This window comes from Amphiura filiformis, chromosome 19 (assembly GCF_039555335.1).
Source record: "Amphiura filiformis chromosome 19, Afil_fr2py, whole genome shotgun sequence".
In the NCBI taxonomy this organism is placed as follows: Eukaryota; Metazoa; Echinodermata; class Ophiuroidea; order Amphilepidida; family Amphiuridae; genus Amphiura; species Amphiura filiformis.
Genome location: NC_092646.1, coordinates 57,285,197 through 57,308,576, shown reverse-complemented (window position 1 = coordinate 57,308,576; position 23,380 = coordinate 57,285,197). Strand labels below are relative to the sequence as shown.

General features: G+C 35.3%; 1 protein-coding gene across 2 annotated transcripts in view; it reads left to right on the top strand.

Moving 5' to 3' along the window:
• The first annotated feature begins 13,480 nt into the window (after positions 1–13,480).
• Positions 13,481–23,380, top strand: part of LOC140141549 (alpha-2,8-sialyltransferase 8B-like) — a 13,742-nt gene continuing 3,842 nt past the window's right edge. The window contains exons 1-4 of one of the 2 annotated variants that reach the window (XM_072163457.1): positions 13,481–13,681; positions 16,741–16,938; positions 20,207–20,242; positions 20,995–21,030. In XM_072163457.1, coding sequence (XP_072019558.1) covers positions 16,784–16,938; positions 20,207–20,242; positions 20,995–21,030 — 227 coding nt within the window. In that variant the 5' untranslated portion in view covers positions 13,481–13,681; positions 16,741–16,783. Of the gene's footprint in view, positions 13,691–16,740; positions 16,939–20,206; positions 20,243–20,994; positions 21,031–23,380 lie in introns of both variants that reach the window. The other variant, XM_072163458.1, reaches the window with a different exon arrangement.

The window sequence follows — 23,380 nt, the reverse complement described above, 5'->3', positions numbered from 1 at the left end:
AATCAATATTTTACTCATGATATTGACTTCATCTTGGTATTAATTCTATTCAATTCAATTTAATATGTATATCTAATTGATTGTTCTAACTTTTTGTATTATTTTAAAGCAAAGCGACCATTAGTTGTCAGGTAGATACACAGAAACTGTGAGAAAAGGGTACGTTTTCTATGTCTAACAGCGTAAATATGACAATATTAAGGGGTAGGGGAAATATAAACTGGCATAACTCAACTTTTACTCATGAAAATGAATTCATCTTGGTATCAAAATGTATCTAAGTGATTGTTCTTAACTTTCTAGTATCATTTTAAAGCAAAGCAACCATTAGTTGTCAGACAGATATACAGAAACTGTGAGGAAAAGGTATCTTTTCTATGTCTAACAGCGTGAAGATGACAATATTACGAGGTAGGGGAAATGTAAACTGTCATAACTCAAATTTTACTCATGAAAATGAATTCATCTTGGTATCAAAATATATCCAAGTTATTGGTCTAGCTTTCTAGTATTATCTTAAAGCAAAGCGACCATTATTTGTCAGGCAGATATACAGAAACTGTGAGGAAAAGGTAAATTTTCTATGTTTAACAGCGTAAAATGACAATATTAAGGGGGTAGGGGAAATGTACAACTGCCATAACTCAACTTTTACTCATGAAAATGAATTCATCTTGGTATCAAAATGTATCTAAGTGATTGTTCTAACTTTCTAGTAATATTTTAAAGCAAAGCGACCATTATTTGTCAGGTAGATACACAGTATTTGTGAGGAAAAGGTAACTATTCTATGTCTAACAGCATAAATAAATATGACATTATTAAGGGGTAGGGGAAATATAAACTGCCACAGCTCAACTTTTACTCATGAAAATGAATTCATCTTGGTATCAAAATGTATTTAAGTGATTGTTCTAACTTTCTAGTATTATTTCAAAGCAAAGCGATCATTAGTTGTCAGGTAGATACACAGTAACTGTGAGGAAAGGGTAAATATTCTATGTCTAACAGCGTAAATATGACAATATTATGGGGTAGGGAAATGTAAACTGCCAGAACTCAACTTTTACTCATGAAAATGAATTCATCTTGGTATCAAAATATATCCAAGTGATTGGTCTAGCTTTCTAGTATTATTTTAAAGCAAAGCGACCATTATTTGTCAGGCAGTATACAGAAACTGTGAGGAAAAGGTAATTTTTCTATGTCTAACAGCATAAAATGACAATATTAAGGGGTATGGGAAATATATAACTGCCATAACTCAACTTTTACTCATGAAAATGATTTCATCTTGGTATCAAAATGTATCTGATTGGCTGTTCTAACTTTCTATAAACAAAGCGATCATTAGTTGTCAGGTAGATACACAGAAACTGTCAGAAGAAGTCATTTTCTATATCTAGCAGCGTAATAGACCGTTCCCAAACACTTGTAAGGGGGAGGGGCCTGATGCAAAAAAATGTCATCGCAAAATATTCTTTCGCCCCCCCCCCTTTACAGACCTCAAAAATTGTAGGGCCCCCTTTTTGACATGAACATTATGGGTCAACCCTATAGAACTAGAAAATCATATAAACTCAATTTTTCCACGAAAATTTTTGATCATTTTTTTCAGGCCCCCCCCTTAGGAGGGTAAAAAATTTCAGACCCCTTTTGCATCAGGCCCCCCTTACAAGTGTTTGTGAACGGTCCCTAAATATGACAATATCAAGGTAGGGAAATATAAACTCCCATAACTCAACTTTTACTCTTGATAATGAATTCATCGAACGTTCTGGTATCATTAGTTGTTATGTAGATACAAAGGAAATGTGAGAAAAAACTTCCATGTGTAACAGTGTCAAATATGATAATATTAAGGGTAGGGGAAATATTACCATAACTCAACTTTGGCAGCATTAACTGTGAAGGGGAACACAGGAATACAAATCGTTGCACCAAAATTTGAATGTAGTATACGATTGAGGTTTCTTACGTTAATTGGTGCAATTGGACCATTTTAAAAATTTGACCTTTATTTATGATATTGATATATTCGACGTTATAACCCCTGAACTAAGCTTCGTAGAACTATGACAATTGTCTTTTTTATAATTCGTTAGCGATGAGAGGAACATTTTGAGATTACAACATTACAACATGATAGGATAATTTTTTAGTATTGGCCCCATTATGACCTTCAACCCCTCGTGGGAAACTTAATTGCTTTTAAAATAATGCCAGAAAATGAGAACAATCAAATAGCTACATATTGATGCCAAAATGGAATTGATTTTCGTCAGTGAAACTTGTGTTTTGGTGATTTGTATGTCCCCTTACCCCTTAATATTGTCATATTTTACGCTGTTAGACATTGAATATTAACATTTTCATACATTTTATGTCTATCTACCTGACAACTAATGAATTTTAAGTTGCTTTTAAAATAATACTAGAAAGTTAGAACTATCAAATAGCTACATATTGATGCCAAAATGGAATTCATTTTCATCAGTGAAACCTGTGTTTTGGTGATTTGTATGTCCCTTACCCCTTAATATTGTCATATTTTACGCTGTTAGACATTGAATATTAACATTTTCATACATTTTATGTCTATCTACCGGACAACTAATGGCTTAACTGCTTTTAAAATAATACTAGAAGGTTAGAACTATCAAATAGCTACATATTGATACCAAAATTAATTCATTTTCATCAGTAAAACTTGAGTTTTGGTGATTTGTATGTCCCCTTACCCCTTAATAATTGTCATATTTTACGCTGTTAGACATTGAATATTAACATTTTCATGCATTTTATGTCTATCTACCGGACAACTAATGGCTTAATTGCTTTTAAAATAATACTAGAAGGTTAGAACTATCAAATAGCTACATATTGATACCAAAATGAATTCATTTTCATCAGTAAAACTTGAGTTTGGGTGATTTGTATGTCCCCTTACCCCTTAATATTGTCATATTTTACGCTGTTAGACATTGAATATTAACATTTTCATACATTTTATGTCTATCTACCGGACAACTAATGGCTTAATTGCTTTTAAAATAATACTAGAAGGTTAGAACTATCAAATAGCTACATATTGATACCAAAATGAATTCATTTTCATCAGTAAAACTTGAGTTTTGGTGATTTGTATGTCCCCTTACCCTTAATAATTGTCATATTTTACGCTGTTAGACATTGAATATTAACATTTTCATACATTTTATGTCTATCTACCGGACAACTAATGGCTTAATTGCTTTTAAAATAATACTAGAAGGTTAGAACTATCAAATAGCTACATATTGATACCAAAATGAATTCATTTTCATCAGTAAAACTTGAGTTTTGGTGATTTGTATGTCCCCTACCCCTTAATATTGTCATATTTTACGCTGTTAGACATTGAATATTAACATTTTTCTCATATTGTATGTTTAACTACCTGATAACTAATGGTTTAATTGTTTTTAAAATAATACCAGAAAATGAGAACAATCAAATAGCTACATATTGATACCAAAATGGAATTCATTTTCGTCAGTGAAACCTGTATTTTGGTGATTTGTATGTCCCTTACCCTTAATATTGTCATATTTTACCCTGTTAGACATTGAATATTAACATGTTCGTACATTTTATGTCTATCTACCTCACAACTAATGGTTTAATTGCTTTTAAATAATACTAGAAAGTTAGAACTAACAATTAACTACATATTGTTACCAAAATGAATTCATTTTCATCAATAAAACTTGAGCTTTGGTGATTTGAATGTCCCTACACCTTAATATTGTCATATTTTACGGTACTACACATGAAAAATTGACATTTTTTAAACATTTTATGTCTATCTACCTCACAACTAATGGTTTAATTGCTTTTAAATAATACTAGAAAGTTAGAACTAACAATTAACTACATATTGTTACCAAAATGAATTCATTTTCATCAGTAAAACTTGAGCTTTGGTGATTTGAATGTCCCCTACACCTTAATATTGTCATATTTTACGGTACTACACATGAAAAATTGACATTTTTTAAACATTGTATGTCTTTCCAGCTAACAATTAATGGTTATTTTGCTTTAAAAGATTACAACAACCAAATAGCTATATATTAATGCCAAAATGAATGAATTATAATGAATAAATGTCGAGTTACGTTGGTTTGTACGTCCCCTAACCTTTAATATTGTCAAATTTTACGCTGTTACACATTGGAAAATTAACATTTTTATCATATTTCTGTTAAAAATAATACTGGAAAGTTAGAACAATCAATTAGCTACATGTTGATACCAAAATGAATTCATTATTATGAGTAAAGGTTGAGTTATGGTGGTTTTTATTTCCCCTACCCTTAATAATGCCATATTTGACATGGTTATACATAGAAAAGTAACCTTTTCTCACATTTTATGGCTATCTACCTGACAATTAATGTTTGCTTTGCTTTAAAATAATACTAACACGTTTGAACAATCAATTAGCTACATATTAATTCCAAAATGAATTCATTATCATGAGTTGAAGTTGAGTTATGATGGTTTATATTTCCCCTACCCCTTAATATTGTTACACACGCTGCTACATGTGGAAAAGTAACTATTTGTTTAACATTTTCAGTCTATTTTCCTGACAAACAGCGGTTGATCTCACCCCACACATATAAATATTCAAAATATTACATGAATGGCAACTTAACAAACAAATTTTGTTAATAGAACTTATATAGTTCAGCCGAGTGACATATTAAAACATGTAAAACACCCCAACCCTGAACCCTATACACATCCCGCACCCACCCCCACATACCCACACACACCTACCCAAACCCACACAACACAAACCAACATGCAAGCAAACATGCACATACATAAATATTTGAACCAGAACATCAAAGTTTGCCTAGATATGCTTGATATTAAAAACAAAATTAAAAAAAGGAAACTTAATTAATTTTGAAAATAGAAATTGGCACAATAGTAAAATTTGAAGCCAATGTCACAAAAACACCCACCCTGCGCATTGTTGTGAAAAATCTGATTTTTCACTAGTGTATGGACTGGCCACTTCCAATCATGATCAAATGAAACCTAGGTTTGCTTTCAAATAATACTAGGCAGTTAGAACAATCAATTAGCTACATATTCATACCAAAATAAATTCATTATTATGAGTAAAAGTTGAGTTATGAGAATTTATATCTCCCCTACCCTAATTTTGTCCTATTTTTGGTGATTTTATGCGATTATACGTCCACACATAAAATGACCTGTAAAAAAAAAGTGATACCACAATTTGAGTCCACTACCTACCTAGCAGTGATCTAGAGGGTCCATACTAACTACCTATGGTGTCAAACCTTGTATGTAGTGGAGGGTGAACCAGGCCCGTCGGAAGCAAATTAAAAGTGGTACGGCCCACTTTGGGGGTCTGGGGGTGAAACCCCCAGCGGGGTTTGAAGGGGAAGCTCAACACTTTGAAAAATGGAAAATAGAATTTGAACGGTAAGTTAATAGGACTTAACTTCAAAACTAGGACATTCAAAATAAGAATGATCAACCATAAAACATGTTACCAATTCATGATAAGACTCGATTGCAGTACACATGATAGTAAATTTTAAAGCCCAATTTTCGAGAAAAAAATGCTTGCGCGACGTCTGAGGGGGGATGTGCCCCCCTGAGAAGTTAGAAACTTTAGGAAAATGAAGACCTAATTGAAGCCAATTGGTGGACCATTTTGTCACTATTATTGTGTAAAATTTTAGTTTGAAAAAGCCTAAAATTTGCAAAAAGACGGCACAATTGAAGCCATTTGTGGACAAGTTTTAACTTTTATTGTCTGAATTATTGCTTTATAATTATGTACCCATAAAGTTGTGCACGCGGGTGTCAGAAGTGAGAAAAGTTTGCAAAATGAAGACCTAATTGAAGTCATTTGGTGGACTATTTTTGCACTATATTGTGTAAAATTTGAGTTTGAGAAGGCCGAAAATTTGCGAAATGACGGCCCAATTGAAGCCATTCGTGGACAAGTTTTGACCTTTATAAATTACCCGAAATTGCTTTACATGTAAACATAAAGTTGCGCACGCCTTTTGGCACTATTATTGTGTATTAGTTTGAAAAAGCCGAAAATATCAAATTTACGAAATGACAAGCCAATTGAAGGCCATTTTTTCACTGTTATTTTATGAATTATTGGTTTAAACATCAAGTGGTGGGTGTTAAATACAGGCACGAAAACGGGCAGTTGTTTGTTGTATACGCAGGAGGTGTCTGAGGGGGATGTACCCCCTGAGAAGTTTTGGAAATTTTGCAAAATGAAGGTCCAATTGAAGCCATTTGGTGCATCATTTTTACACTACCAAAACAAAAAAGGGCCCGAACTAGCTCAATTTGTTAAATTATAAATGTTACACTGACACTTTAGGCCGTGTAAAATTAATATTTTGGTTCTCGTCCCCTCACTCCTCAATTTCTGGGATTTGTCAGATTTTTTATATTTTTTTTAATAGATTTTTCAATTTTTTTAGACTTTGGAATGATTTATGAAATCTCCATACATATAAATAAGTTTATTAGAGAACAAGCATCACTTCCAAGTCTTTTTGTGGTACTCTAGGGGTTTATCCCTCAGAATCTCACATTTAAAGCATGCATGGATCGATGTTGAATTGAAGTCAGCACGGAGTCCGTCTTAATAGGCCTGACTTTGGTGACAATGTGACGGGCCCTGCATATCGGCGAGCCCGCCGTAATTTTCACATGCTTTTGGGCAGAGGACCCGCCTTCAAGCAAAATAATCATAGACCTAGGCCTATAAGCTATAGATTGACCCGACTGCGATTTAGGCATGGGCCTACTATCCGGGCCTACTATACGTGCAATTTAACCTTTTCCCTTCTCCTTTTCTCTTCTTTTTTCTCCTTTTTTCTCTTTCTCTTCTCTTCTCTCCTTTCCTCTCTTTTTTTTGGCCGAAAAGTGGTACGGCCATGGCCGTACCGGCCGTAGCGGTTCCGACGGGCCTGGGGTGAACGAAGTCATTTTTTTGAGGTTGCTGCTCCTGTACTATTACTATATACTGAAATATTGGTATGTGGTTATTTTGACCATGGAGGTTTTTCCTGCACATCGGTAGCTTTATTAATATAAAGGTTGACTTTTGTAAAATTTTGGATTTGTAGCCTATGTTTTGATTTTGTATGCGATTTATTTGTAAAAAAGGTTTTTTTTAAATATTTTTTTGGTTAATGCAATTCAACAACACACTCAACCTGATCTCTTTGCGGTCATGATGAAAATTGGCTACGAGCATGCGTGCTCAATTTTGTATAGGGATTGGGATCGTTTGCATACATTAAACGAAAGAGTTCACTAATTCAAAAGTTGCAAAAAGTTAACATCAAGTACTCGATTATAATGCACGTTTTCCTGATACCGGGTACTCGATTATCCAAAAGTACTTGCTGATGATGGTTGCCCGATTTAAATGCAAGTTTTCCTGATACCGGATGCCTGATGCAAGTGTCCGATTGTAAATGCCCTATTCTGGTCGGATAGGCGGAGCATAATATTAAATTCTGCTTGACCATCCTCCTGTAAAACTTTTGAAATCGCCAATCTCTCTATTCATGTGTGATTTCTCATGCATCATATAACACCCGTGGGAGTATAGTAGAATCAGTGGCGTAGCTGCCGGGGGGCTGGCAAAAATTGTCTATTTGGGCCCCGCCCCCTCAGACCCTGCGCCCCTAGCGCTATTTGGGCCCCCGCCCCCTAGCGAAGGAAAAAAAGGGAAAAAGGAGAGAGAGAGGAAAAAAGAGAGGGAGAGAAGGGGAAAAGAGAGGGGGAGATAGGGAGAGGAGGGAAAAGAGATAGGGAATCCATACGATATATGCAATACCATACGATTATTGTCAATAAGCCTGGCAAAAATTGTCTATTTGGGCCCCCGCCCCCTAGTGTGGGGAAAAAAGAGAAAAGGTGGAGAGAGAGGAAAAAGATGGGGAAGAGAAGGGAAAGAGAAAGAGGGAATCCATAGGCCTACGATATGTAGGGCCATACGATTATTATCAATATACTCGACAATATACTTGTAATGACTTCTTGAAGACAAAGAAATATAAATCTTTTGAAATGCTAATTGCACAAAAGCACCTATAAGAACAGTATATTGACTAAAACAATAAAATGGTCAACACAAAAAGAAAAGTCGAAAAAGGTGGTCAAGAAGGCTGTGTCCGACATGTTTCTTGTAGCATGCCCCAACCGAAAATTTTCAGTATCGACACAAAATTGGCCGATTAAGTTATTAAGCTATTTCAAACTTGGGGCCGGATTTACGATTAGACCGAAATATGGTAACATTGCTAAATTTTGCGCGCTTCGCGCGCACTGGCCTTTACGTAAAATTTACCTTAATTTTGGGCTAAAATTGTATGAAATTGGAAATTTTTAGTGCGCGCGAAGCGCGCACTTTAACCAGGAAATTAGCAAGAATCATGGCCAAAATTCATTTCTATTAAGACCAAATTAGTAATAAAAAAGCAAATGTTTCTCAGTAATAACCCGGTTTACCATCTTGGGCCACTGTATTGCCAAATTTAAACGTATTTACCTTTGTTTTTATATTTGAAAGTACACTTTCTTTTCGGTGGGGGTGCGTCGCACCACTCGCACCTACCCCCATTTTCGTTTGGTGGATTTGGGCCCCCGCCCCATACAGGCTTGCCCCCCTGGAAAAATTCCCAGCTACGCCACTGATTAGAATCACTGGGTATGAATATGCTATGAGCCTGTACACTGTAAATCCAAGTGTTTAGGGTTTCTGTAACACTTTTTAAACACTGCAAGGTGTTTAATTTTTCATTTACACAGTAAAGGTATAAGACACCTAAACACCAAAGTAAACACAAAGTAAACACATAAACACAAAGAGTAAACATATGAGAGTATTTAGATTCTAAACATTCAACATGTTTACTTTCATATTGTTCGAAAAGTAAATGCACATGTGTTTACTTTGTAAACATTTGGTGTGTTTACTTTCTAAACAATTTTGAAAGTAAACATGTTGAATGTTTAGAATCTAAATACTCTCATAATGTTTACTCTTTGTGTTTATGTGTTTACTTTGGTGTTTAGGTGTCCTATACCTTGAATGTGTATACTAAAAAATTAAACACCTTGCAGTGTTTAAAAAGTGTTGACGCCAACTTTTTGTAAATTTGGGACCCCTCCCCTTCCGAAGAAAATGATAGCCCCATAACCCGGTATAGTCTGATATTAATTAAAAGCGCCTGAGCGAAATACATCAGACTCTCGCGGGTACCGACTTGTTTCTACGAAAACAATAAAGTAGGACCTAAACATAGTCCATACAGGACCAACGCAATATTTAGCACCATAATTAACGCCGTCAGGCGTTGGTCCTTACAAATCCGTTCGCTACCCCCAGCAGTGCACCCTCATTATAATAAACAGTGACCAAAACCAAACCAGTCGATAAGTTACGTCATGAATCCAAATATGGGAAATAGTCCCGCCCATCATTCGGGCCATCATTCAACCGCGTCTATTACATAACTGGGACTCTCAAGTCAACTCAAGTTAGTATCCCAATCGATTGATTTTGATAATGCAATCAAAGCAATACAAACTTTTGAGGTCGCTTACCAGTGCATGGAAATAGTAGATATCTACTATTTCCATGACCAGTGTAAATCGGGCTGGTATGAATTAAATGAAAGTTTTTTGTTGCTATATCAGTGCAGAGATAATGTTGGCCTAATCAGTGTTAACAAAAAGTCATTTGTATGATTCTAGGTTTGTTTTCTTTTTTTATTTAATATTGTCACATTTGTCGATAGGCCTAACCGTGATACCATTAAAAAAGCTAAAAGAACATCAATTCTACACACCGTTTATTTGGAACTGAACTTTGATTTATTAAAGTCATAATGTACGATCTTATAATATGAATTTGGTTTTTTTTTTTTTCAAGCCTGATTTTATGGCATATTTGTAATGTATACACATGTCACAACTTGCATTTAAATGGAATCAGCCAAATTTGTTGCGTTTGTAGGTAAACAGAGCAAAGTTCGACATAAAGTCATAATTCTAGAATTATGACTTTATATCCTCCTATAGAACTGCGTGTTAAACGGCCAAAATACGAGGGGGTATCCAAAAGTTTTTGACATCACCCAGAAGAAAAAGAGCTATATTGATGAAATTTTGCCAGTGTAATCACTGGTCCTTTGGTACATTATGGTCCAAAAATGGTCTCATTAGTATGTTTACTTTCTTTACAGGTTGCGCTAGATGGGCAGTAGGCGCATAACCTTTTCATGATAAGATCCTCCACTTTCTTGATTTTTTTCACATAAAATTCCCATATAAAAATTTGTTCTTTGGGTCAAAACTGAACAAAAATCACCAAAAAATGCCATTTTTACCCATAAATTAAATGTATTGAATTAAGCGATGGTCTTTTTTTGCCTTATTCCAGGGTCATAAAATAATGGAGAAAATTTGAACATCATTAAATGAAGAATTTGGTTTCAAAAGGCATTAAGTCCAAAGACAGTTTTGTGGGATTTTTTATTTGAAAATATTGAGACAATTGAGTAGCAGTAACCTTGCCACTCTAATAACATTGGCGTAGTAGAATATATAGTTATAACAATTTTGGCAAATAATTGCAAATCCCTTTAACTTCCCACGTGCGAAGAAGAAAAAGGCATCAAATGCAATGGCAGCCATTTTAAAACCTTGGATTTGACAATTTTAGGGGACAAATCTATTATTGAAAGAGAATAAGCCAGATGTGCAAACATATCCATTCCAATCGTTAAATGTCATTTAAACTTTAGAATGTAAAAATATTCCAGCAAAATGTTACACAAGGCAGCTATTGAACTAATGCCTTTTGGAAACAAACTATTGAAATATTGTGTTAGTAAAGAAAGTGAATAGGCCTACCTCACTTTAATAGGAATTGGACTAAACTACAAATCAAGTAAATGACTACATTTTATGGCGATGTCGACATTTTAAAGAAAATTAACACAAATTGTCGGAAAACCATGTCCATGTAAAAAACTCCATTCGTCTGTTGGCGGGTAACTTCTTGAATTCCTAGTTTATTCGAAGCATGCAAAATAGCGGCGTCATCCATTTTATAGTATTGTAAAACAAATAATAATAACTGAGGCCTAATGATAAAATGAAACGATGGCCACCCCCAAAAAAAACCCTGTATAATGTGCGCAACCTACAAAGTGAAGAACTTAAAAAGAACATTTCAGCCCGAGTCACGGGTCAAATAATCGCCAAGTATCTTCTTAACCATTGATTTATATGGGACAGGAATAGAGGTTATCCATGTTCTATAAGCTGCATGTCCTATCAACGACTGCTATACCTTGTTTAGGACATTCTAAAGAAGTACCTGCATGTGCAACCATGACTGTTTCAAAATAGCCCGCCAAAGTCATACAGGTAACTCCGAGGTCGTGCATTGAATTAGTTTGAATGACGAATACTACGGGAACCAGTGCCTTTTGTTAGAAGTCACACATGAGTGAAGTGGGTAACCTCTATTATCAAAAGTCCCGGGGAAAATCTTCAATAGTTTCCCAATTGAAGAGGACATAGATAAATTGAATGAATGAATGAATGAATGAATGAATGAATGAATGAATGGACATGATTATCGATATTGTTACGCAATAGTGGTGTTAGATCCAAAGCTGGAAGCTAGAAGTTAGCAGGTGGAAGGCAAGTCTAATCTGATTGGCTAAATATCGTCAGTAGCTGTCAGTAGGCGTGGTTAGTCAGTTTGACATTTCCCTTGACTTTCCAAGGGAGGATATGTCGGATCTATAAGGACCAACGCCTGACGGCGTTGATTATAGTACTAAATATTGCGTTGGTCCTGTATGGACTACCTAAACATTAAAAATCTGGTCGAACATGTTTTAAATCGATTGTGAATTAGTGACAGGCTGTCGGAATAATCAGGGCCGGATTTACAATTGGGCAAGATGAGCCCGGACCCAGGGCCCCAAAAATTTGAGGCCCCCAATGTGGTCATGTGCATGGTTCTTTTTAGCTCGAAAACACCAAAATATGCTAAAATTTCACAATTTTGCGCGCTTCGCACACACTGGCCATTTGCATAACAAATTTCACCTTCATTTTGGGCTAAAATTGTCTGAAGTTGAATTTTTTTCACGCGCTTCGCGCGAAAAATGTCCTATAAAATCGATTTTATAGTAGGCACCCTATTTGAAAACAAAACTTGGACACTCGAGTGCACATGCCTTCCTCACGGTGAGTTTAGGGGCCTCCGAATTTTGGCCTGGCCCAGGGCCCCCCAAAAGGTAAATCCGGCCCTAATATCAGGACCGGAAGGTAAGGAAGTAATATTGTCGGCTGAAATTCATGAGGGCGCTATAGTTGTAGTCCAACTAATTCATGGCATATTAGATGGTCTAGCGGAAAGTTGGCCCATATTTGCAAGACTATCCTTGCCTTCAAGGTGAAACAAGCCTACTCATGTTACCCTCTGGCCATGGGCTGGCCTGGTGTCAGATCTTACCCAGGGAAAGATGACATTCCAATATTGGCCTTTAAGGGATCTAGAATGAGCGTTTATTGCGTTTCGACAGTATTTTTTTGTGGAACATGAGAGCACCTCAGACCTATCGAATTGCATTCTGAATACGAAGCATGTCTTTCTGATATTAAATAATTTTCATTTTTGAAAATCACAATATAATACAAATTTTATGACAAATTATAAAAATTTGATATTTTTCAAATTTTTGATATATAACAGTCCTCGAAGTAAATTATATAAATCTAATGATATATTCTTAAAGTGTATGTAGCTGGGAGGAAAAGCCGACGGTCAATTGAAAATTTTGACCTTTCATATTGAAGATATGGATTTTTTCCCAAAAGACCTTTTTTTATGTGTGTGTTTTTGAAAAAAATCCATATATTCAATACGAAAGGTCAAAATTTTAATTGATCGTCGGCTTTTCATCCCACCTACATACACTTTAAGTATAAATCATCAGATTTATAACGTTTACTTCGAGTACTGTTAAATATCAAAAATATCAATTTTAATGATTTGCCATAAAATGTGTATTAAATTGCGAATTTCAAAAAATCAAAATTATTTGATATCAGAATGACATTCTTCGTATTCAGAATGCAATTCGATATGTCTGATGTGCTCTAATGTCCCACAATAAATACTGCCCAAACGTTCATACCCCAGCCCTTAAAGGTTTAATAATAATAATCAATAGAGTGTCAACTTTAAGTATGATTTTTAGGCCTACCATGTTAAGGTGGCTACGTGCAGCCAATTTGTCTGCACAGAAATTCAAAACCCCGCGTAACCTTAAACTGCTGCGAATGTGGAGCTGTTATGGCCCGGTCGATCGATCGATATCATGTCGATTTTGTATGGATCTCTGTAGTATGTTGTATAATGGTGACCAACAAGTACAGTCAATATACTGTTCCTGTTGTGCCACTGCCAGTTTAAAAAAACAAAAACAAAATAGATCTTAAGGTCTACATGTACTAGAAAACTTTATGTGCTGATGACATGGAGGAGTGGCACTTAGAACTTCCAAAGTGCAGTTGCAAAGTAAGTACGGTAAGTTGCAAAGTAAGTAAATAGTTTACTGTAAACTTTCTATTAAAGCCAAAATATTGTAATATAAGAAATAGAATTGTATTTTCTTTTCGCAAAATGTTTAGTTTAACTGTCAGATTATGTCACTCTTTTTGGCCCAAACAGATGAGGCAATACACAGAAAATCGCTATCTAAACCCAGCGCATTATGTCGCCAATGCAAGCCACTCCTTCGCTCGGACGTGAGTCAGGTCGGTTCTTCTGATATGTTACAACTGCCCACACGCCATGAACATCGCGTACGCGTTCGACTAATATTTCCATCGTATGATAAACCGACGGTTCTTGCGGTTTATTAAAAATCTCTTGATTTTTGCAGGGTAGCCTATAATAGTTTAGTAACTAACTGGGCCATATGGAAGAACAGGGGAATACTTAAATTTTCCCCTGAATATGGACCCAGTATAAAGAAGAAATAAACAAAACAAACAAACAAAAGTTTAGTAAATTACACTACCACCACGGTCAAAAAACAGAATTTTGAAAAATATTGAGGGCGTCCTCATTAGCGAATGTTACAATAATTGTGATGCGATCAAGCAAAATCAGTCGGAACCCGGAAATATTAAATTTTCAGTTTCTTATAGGATAGTAAAAAACATTTACAAAGCTGGATTTTGCAGAAAATCCCATTGAAATTGAACAACCAGTTCCAAAGATATGAGCAATTAAAGAGTTTCCAAAACAAGAGGTAACAAAAGGAAATATTTCCTTTGCTTGGCTAAATCTCAAAATCAATATTTCCGAGTTCCGACTGATTTTGCTTGATCGCATCACAATATGGTTTTAAAAATGTTGACAGTTCGCCATACTTGTATGCTCGTTACGTTTAATATTCAGCCGGTTGTTTTATTTGTAATTGTTTTGTTTTTGTTTATTTTGTTTTTTCGTGCTTGAGCTGCGTGGATGTTGAAAATGTATTGTCTGCCTACCTCCCACTGCGAATGGAATCCCGGGTTTTATTCCCCACAAAGCTGAGTTTAATGTTACCTCATTGTTTCGACTAAACTGAACAAACAAACCCCAACGATTCCACGCAACTTCGACCGTTATATTAAATTATTGTCATTCATTACCGCCATTTTACAATTTTTTGGTTTCATGAAAACTTAACACGATTGTTTTTTTTTTTTTTGGCCTCACTAGTGGGCGAAGTTTTTTCTTCAAACACTTCCATATGCCCGGGGGGGGGGGTACATCATAAATTTTTTGGTGGGTACTCTCTAAATGTAAAAGAGTGAAATTTTCACTCCCTGTGAAGAGTGAACTGATTTAAACTCTTATTGAGTAAAATTGGCTCCTATTCGAGTGACAAGAGAGTAATATAATTCACTCTAAAAAGATTGATTAGTTTTCACTCAGTGAATTACCACTTTCTTGGAGTGAGAGTCATTTCATTTCCACTCTTTTGAGAGTGGGTTTCAGTCTTTTTAAGAGTGAGAAAGCACTCTTTTGAAAGTGAAATATTTTCACTCTTTACACAGAGTGATTTTCACTCTTCAAGGACTGGTCCCTAGAGTCACTCTTTGTAAGAGTGAAAATTCACTCTAAAAGAGCGAATTTTCACTCTTTTACATTAAGACAGTATGTATTTGGAGGTGGTAGGTCTTTGGGAGTTGAATGCGTACAGGTAAAAGGGAGTCTTTTTGAACTGCGAACAAGTAAAAGGGGGTCTTTTGGAGCTGCGTACAGTCAAAATGAAGGGTCTATCTTGACTTTCTGGTTGAAAATCGCCTAAAAAAACAAAAACAAAAACAAAACAACAGAAATGGTCTTTTAGTGCTGAAATTATCCAAATCAAGGGTCTTTCGGAGTTTTATTTTGGTCAAATTTAGGGGGTCTTTCGGAGCTGCGAAATCCAAAAAAAGTGGGGGTCTTTTCGGGGGACATACCCGTATGGTCATTTGTGTTAAGTGCCCCCCCCCCCCTCTTGCATATCCAAATGAATGAGAAATACCAATTTAAGCCATACGAGTGGCTTGGTAAATTTGGGTTTAAAAGCAATCTTATTGTCACTCAGTGGCTCACTCGTGTATAATATTTCTGAAATTAATTAACATTTTCCAAATAATGTAATACCAACATTTATGCTGACTTTAAAATTGTTTAAACGTTGGGAGCATTTTTTTTCAAAGTAGATGACCAACAACGGACAATTTACAACGAAAGTTTTTATATAGGGGAAACAATCAGCCGTATAATATATCGCGTGACAATAGTCACGCACAAAGCAACTCTGAAAGCCAATATTTCAATATGTTCAATATACGACTATGCATATTGGCTACAGCCACCAAATTTCATGAATTTTGCAGACAAGCTAACTTTAGTTATGATCTAATATGATTACATGACACCCGTTTTTGATGCCCGCGCTTTTTCTTGCTTGATGATATGAATGTTTTTGTGATTGCGACACGCATTTATTTCTCATTTTTCCTGCTACTTTGGGCATGTTCAAGCCATGCTTCTTTTCCCCATAAACGAATCCAATTTCACGCATTCCTACACCTCAATGGCAGCCATAGCTGGGTCCCTTCTGGGTCTATCCCACCTAAAATGTGAAACGATGCGGCCTCGGCGGGAATTTTAAACGGTATTCCATCACCCGTGTTACACGTAGGCCTAAACAAAACAATGATGAAAGTTTACAACACAATACAACATGTACAATATGACATCGATTTTATGCGGCTTTAATTCACCAAATTGGGCAGTCACAACAGCAGTTTGGTGCAGGGGGGACCCAGTAATGGCTGAATAAATTCTGACCATCACTTGGCCCGTTGGATTCGTCTATAATTAAACTTTTACACGTTGCTTTACACGAATGTTCAATATCTTATCTGTGGTTATGGTACGTAATTTAAGCAGAAAACGACCCATGGCTTTCATATCTGGAGCTATTTTGGAAAAACGCGTTTGCCGGCTAAATTTTCAAATTGTATTACGTAACCCGTAGTGTTTTTATGGAAACCTTTGTAAATTATAAATATTTATCATTCTCGTAGTCTCGTCACTACAACTTGACCAAACACTAATGTACACCAGGCCATGGACAAGAAAGTCACGATGCTACAAAGGAAGATGCTGTTGGGCCTATTCATTTTTTGTCTGATTAGCTTGATTCTGATAATATATTGGTATATTCCGTCAAGTATAACAATAATTATTAAAAAGACTTCGCCACAAACAACATCACGAACTAGGTATGTATGAAGTGTTATTTATCATTACAAACAGTCGTCTAAGGGCATTTAAATAAAGGCACTTAATTTAATGCCCACGTGACCAGATTGGCGCAGACATTGCATCGTATAGATAGGATGTCTGGAAAAGTGACCTATGGCACAGTGGGTGGTCTTCCTGTGTATTTCAATTGGAAACGCGGGATGCATGTCCAAATTTTCTAGCAAATTTATCATATATTAACCTTTTTTTCCGTCGACCAAAACTTTCAAAATGTAGTTCTTGAAAACATACTAAAAAACAGAATAACCCAATTTTTAAATAAGTTGCCTAGTATTAAATTGTCAGCAATTTTGATGATATTTGTCTCAAAAATTCATATCTCTTAGCATTGTATATAGTATATAGTATATAGTATATTTTATTCACACACAAATCGTGGCCCTGAGGCCAAATTACAAGTGGTTTACAATATTAAAAACAATTAAACATTAAAAGATACAGTATATAAATATTAACAAGGAAAAATACAGCAACTGCTGTTGATAGAAAATAAAATATTGCACTTATTCAAGACATCATTCAACAACATTATATATACACACCATTAAAAGGCTAAAATTGGCTCAATATTACATATTTAAAAAAAGTCAGAATATGCAAAACAGTTCAGGGCACTTAGTTATTCAATAAATTGATAAAGTATGGAATAGCGCTGTTTTTGAAACGATCGGTCCTTGCATAAAGTTGAGAGATATGATTTGCATTGCGAAGGACCCTGCCATGACTCTCCAGTCTGGTAGGAGGGATGAGATCTTTTGTTCGGATAGAAGTAGAAAGCCCTTCGGCCAACTTACGACAATGGTCCTCCCTCCTATCAGCTAGAGAGTCTAGCTGGCACAGATTAAGAGCGTTGTCATAACCATCATACAATTTGCCCAGAACTATTTTGCAAGCTCTTTTTGCAGCTGCTCCAAAGTATAATCTTGAGTTGTGGTGAGTGAGGAATGCCAAACTACATCGGCGTATTCAAGTAATGGTCTAACATATCCTTTATAAACTGAACATAATTCCTGGGTATTAAAACCAAACCTTTTAAAATCCTAAGCATATACAACCGACGATTGGTTTTGGACACAATTTCAGCAATATTTCTATCCCATTTGAGGTTGTCCTGCATCCAAATACCCAAAATTTTTGCCTCAGAAACAAAGTTGAGAGGAATGTCATTGATTTTGATAACATTATTGGGTGGATTCCTCTTAAAGCAGACCTGTAGGGCTTGACATTTCAAAGGATTAAGTTTCAGATTATTATTGGCAGACCATTCACTGAATTCATCCAAAACATCTTGAATTTGGCTGGATTTGGGGTGGATGCAGCTCTCAACAATTGTCAGATCGTCGACATACTTCCAACATTTTGTTTTAGGCACACTACTTGAAACAGCATCATTGATTATAATCTGAAAGCCTATTGGGCCTAGTTTTGTACCTTGTGGGAGACCTCCATTTACAGTTTTGTAGTCAGAAAGAACATGTTTATAACGAACACACTGTTGTCTATTGCTGACAAAGTCAGACAACCATGGCACAATAGACTCACGGACTCCCATATGGATAAATTTCTCCATAAGCAGAGTATGGTCGATCAAGTCAAATGCTTTTGAGAAATCCGTGAGTACCACTGTGCCAACGTTGCCAGCCTTGTCAGCGCGTTGATGAAGAAAGTGAAGCATGCTAATTAAATAATGTGACGTTGACACACCTTTGACATTACCAAACTGTTGGTGGTCAATTTTATGACTTACATCTTCTAAAACCCACTTGGATATAAAACCCTCCCTGATTTTTGCAAAGCAGTCAGTAAGTGAGACAGGACGTAGCTTCTCAATGCTTGGTGGGTTTGTTTTTGGTATTGGGACTACGATGGCCTTCTTCCATTGAGAAGGGACTACTCCCTCAATGAGGGAGGTGTTCAAAACCTCTGTTAAGGGAACACTCAGCTCATAGGCAAATTCTTTAACTAACCTTGGAGGGATGCCATCAGGCACACATGCTTTACCTCGATTTACCTTGCTGAGCTCAGCATACACGTCCCAAGGATATAATTGAGGTGGTGATTTGTAAGCTGGTAAATAAGATGGAAGCTTTGTGTTATCCAGAGGATTGATGTTGGAAGACACATTCACAAATAGCTCATTGATGCTGTTAGCAATACTGACATGATCAGAATTCTGAATACCAGGGACATGTATGTTGTGCTCAGCCTTTGTGTCATTAGTCATGACTTTAATTTGTTGGTGCCATTTACGTGGGTCCTTATGTTGTAAATTCCGGACAGAGTTGGCATGATAATTAATTTTAGGTTTAGCAATTTCACGTTGAACTTTAATGCGAAGTTGACGCCACTGAGTTTTGTCTTCAGCCAGAAAGGCTGCCTGGCGTTCCCGAATCAATTTTTTAATTCGGGGGGTAATCCACTTTTTATCATTGTCATGGTTCTTTACTTTGACATGTGGGAAGAATGACTCCATTGCACTGTTAAGATGTTCATAAAAAGCATCCACCTTTTCCTGAGTATTGTTGGCTTCAAACACATTAGACCAGTTTTGATCTTGAATCCAAGTGCCGAACTCCCTGATTTGGGAATCTTTAAAGGTGCGGACAACTCTAACAGCATTTTTATGCTTGCGAGTGGTGGAAGGATTGGGTTTCCAAACAATGCATATGTGGTCACTCTTACCCACAGGTGACATAGGTAATGGATCTGAATAAAATTTACTAAAGTCAGTCATAATCAAGTCCAGTATAGCTTGTTCACGAGTAGGAAAATTTACAATTTGTTTTAGATTGTAAGATCTTGTTATCAGATTAATGTTCATTCTATTGAAATCACCTAAAATGGCGAAACTAATGTCCGGATATTTAACATGTAACAAGTCCATTGATTCAAGTAGGTGTTGCCGAAGAAGGTGTTGGTTGGGGGAGTCGGTGGTGATGTACATGTACTGATCACTTGGTGGTCTTGGTATGGCGGCGCCCATGGGTCACGTGGGCATTAAATCTAGTGCCTTTTATTTAATGCCCTATGGTAACTGACAAAGTAGTTTCGTGTACCCCGCTGACGTATGTACATACAGGGCTGGCCTGGGGGGGTTGACTACGTCAAAGATGGTCAAATTAATGACCATCTCCTTTATTATTATTATTATTATTATTATTATTATTATTATTATTATTATGATGTAAACTAGCCCATTTTTTATGAATCTCCTTTCTTTTGAAGCGTGAATCTGTCGGAGATCAATACAGCTAAATTACGGTAAGAAATTGCAACTATTATTATTATCTTATTATCATTTTTATTATCATTATTGTTATTAATTTTTTATTATTATATATGTTTTCACCGAGAATTTTGCACTTATATCATTCATATTCGTAAAAAGGATTCGTCCTAAAAATCGAAGTCACACAAAGGACAAAAACCTATTTCATTATATTTATTCCCAAATGTAACATAACTTTTGGTTCAAGTTCCTGACAATTTTCTGTCGGTGGTTAGCCCTCTAGTAAGGGGAAACAGGATAGGAAACATACCTGTGAAGCTATCGATTTTTTGAAATTTGAGGTGCAAATGACGCCATTTGGTGCAACATTTTGTACTATTTTAGCCTGTCTTTACAAGGAGAACATGGGAATTAATTAATTAATTAATTAATTAATTTTTTTTAAAAATCCAAACGCCGCCGCGCGCCACTCGGGAAGCCACGGCGCGCCACAAGTGGCGCGCGCACCGCTATTTGCGGACCCCTGATCTAGTATACATGGTAGTGTTTGTTTGGGAAATAATTTAATTTGCTACATTAGTGAAACCAATGTTTTTGGCATCCTTATTATTATTAAATTAGTCTTATTACTATTATTAGTGTTATTATTATTTATTATTATTATTATTATTATTAGTGTTATTATTAGTGTTATTATTATTATTATTATTATTATTATTATTATTATTATCATTACCTATTTTGTAAGCTAACCGATTTTTTATGATTCTCTTTTCTTTTGCAGCGTGAATCTGTCGGAGATCAATACAGCTAAATTACGGTAAGAAGTTGAAACTATTATTAGTATCTTATTATTATTTTTATTATAAGTGTTATTATTATTGTTATTAATTAGTATTATTATAGGTTTTCCCTGAGAATTTCGCACTTACGAGGGGCAGTCAGTATGTTTTAAGAGTTGACTCGTGACGTCATTTGTGGATCGTTTTCATGGCATTTCTCAATGATTACATAAACACTGTACCTTTGTCTTTCAAACAACACATGTAAAATTATATCACACACATGATTACGTAACAGCATTAGCATAAAATCAATGGTCTAGAGTCACCTGGTGAAATTGAGTCGTTTTTGTTAAGGGAAATAAGAGGCCGAAATGAGGTATTGTTGTATTTTCTATATTTTCTCGGGAATTAAAGAATGGAGAATGCTGCCGTTTGGAACAGTAATAGAACACAAACTACCAGTTCATTAAACCATGTTTGTTGGGCTGGAAAGGTTTTAGTTTATTTAAAATGCGTGGTCAAATATGACTTATTTTTGACAAAAACAAGGCTTTTCTTTCTTTAAAAATCTTGATATTGCCAAAAATAGCAAACGTGGAAATTTAAATTTTTTTACCAGTTCTGTTGACTAATCTCTAAACATTTAAACGGGAGTCTCCCTAGAAAATATTTGAATCCGTGATTAAAATATAACTGTTATTCTACCATTGTTACATTCATACAAAAAGTAGTGGTACAAAGAGAGAGACCATCGTTTGAATGAGAAATTAATTTTTTAAACGTTTCTGTTCATTTCAGGTTGAGATCATCCATAAAAATTCATATGAATATTTAAATTACAATTTTCATAGCAGTTTGTAATATTTTAGGCCCTATTTACATGGAATTTTGCAATTTTCGTGCATTTCCACCATGTTGTATCGGTCATCCCACCTACGCATGCGCAGATTGTTGTTTGATTTGCACCAGTTATCATCACACTGAGTACCAGCTCTCACACGTGACCAGTCATTATATTTTAGTATGTTTAATTTTGGAGATAATTGATGTCATTTGTAATAACTGCTTTTTGATTTTCGCCATTTTTTTTTTTTAATTTCGCTTCCATTCAAGCCCTAAAGTTGTTGAAGTTTCCAGACGTCCCATTTCCACCAAAGTTTAATGACAAGTCTCATATTTTACCAAATGCAAACTGAGGACCTACTGTTTATTCCTGCCCAAAACCAGCCATATGCACCTTGTACTTTTGCTGTTCTCGGACATTGTAAACACGTGTATTTTCTGTAATTTAAAAGGCCCGCCTTTTTGCGTGATTTGGCAGTGTCCCTAGACTATTGATTGTATGCTAATGCTGTTACGTAATCATGTGTATGATATAATTTTTAATCCATAAATGACGTCACGAGACAACTCTTAAAACATACTGACTGCCCCTCGTATATCATTCCTATTCGTTAAAAGGATTCGTCCTAAAAATCGAAGTCGGACAAACTCAAAACCTATTTCATTATTCGATCATTGCATTTCATATTTATATCATTGATATTCGTCAAAGCTGTGGTCAATTTCGTCTTAAGGGATGGGGTATGAACGTTTGGACAGTATTTATATTTGTGGGACATTACAGCACATCAGACATATCAAATTGCATTCGGAATACGAAGAATGTCCTTCTGATATCAAATAATTTTGATTTTTTGAAATTCGAAATAGTATTACACATTTTATGGCAAATGATTAAAAATTGATACTTTTGATATTTAACAGTACTCGAAGTAAACATTATAAATCTGATGATTGTATGTAGGTGGGCTGAAAAGCCGACGATCAATTGAAAATTTTGACCTTTCGTATTGAAGATATGGATTTTTCAAAATTTTCAATTGATCGTCGGCTTTTCCTCCCAGCTACATACACTTATACATACACTTATAATATATCATTCGATTTATAAATTTTACTTCGAGGACTGTTATATATCAAAAATGTGAAAAATATCAAATTTTAATAATTTGTCATAAAATTTTTATTATATCGTAAATTTCAAAAAATGAAAATTATTTGATATCAGAAAGACATTCTTCGTATTCAGAATGCAATTCGATATGTCTGATGTGTTCTCTTGTCCCACAAAAAGTACTGTCGAAACGCTCAAAACGCTCATTCCAGATCCCTTAACGAAGGTTACTGAATCGTAAAGCAAGTTTGTTTTTTGTCATTCATTTAAAGATTTCTTCCTTCTGGGATCTTTCTTTCTTTCTTTCTTTCTTTCTTTCTTTCTTTCTTTTTCTTTCTTTCTTTCTTTCTTTCTTTCTTTCTTTCTTTCTTTCTTTCTTTTCTTTCTTTCTTTCTTTCTTTCTTTCTTTCTTTCTTTCTGTCTTCCTT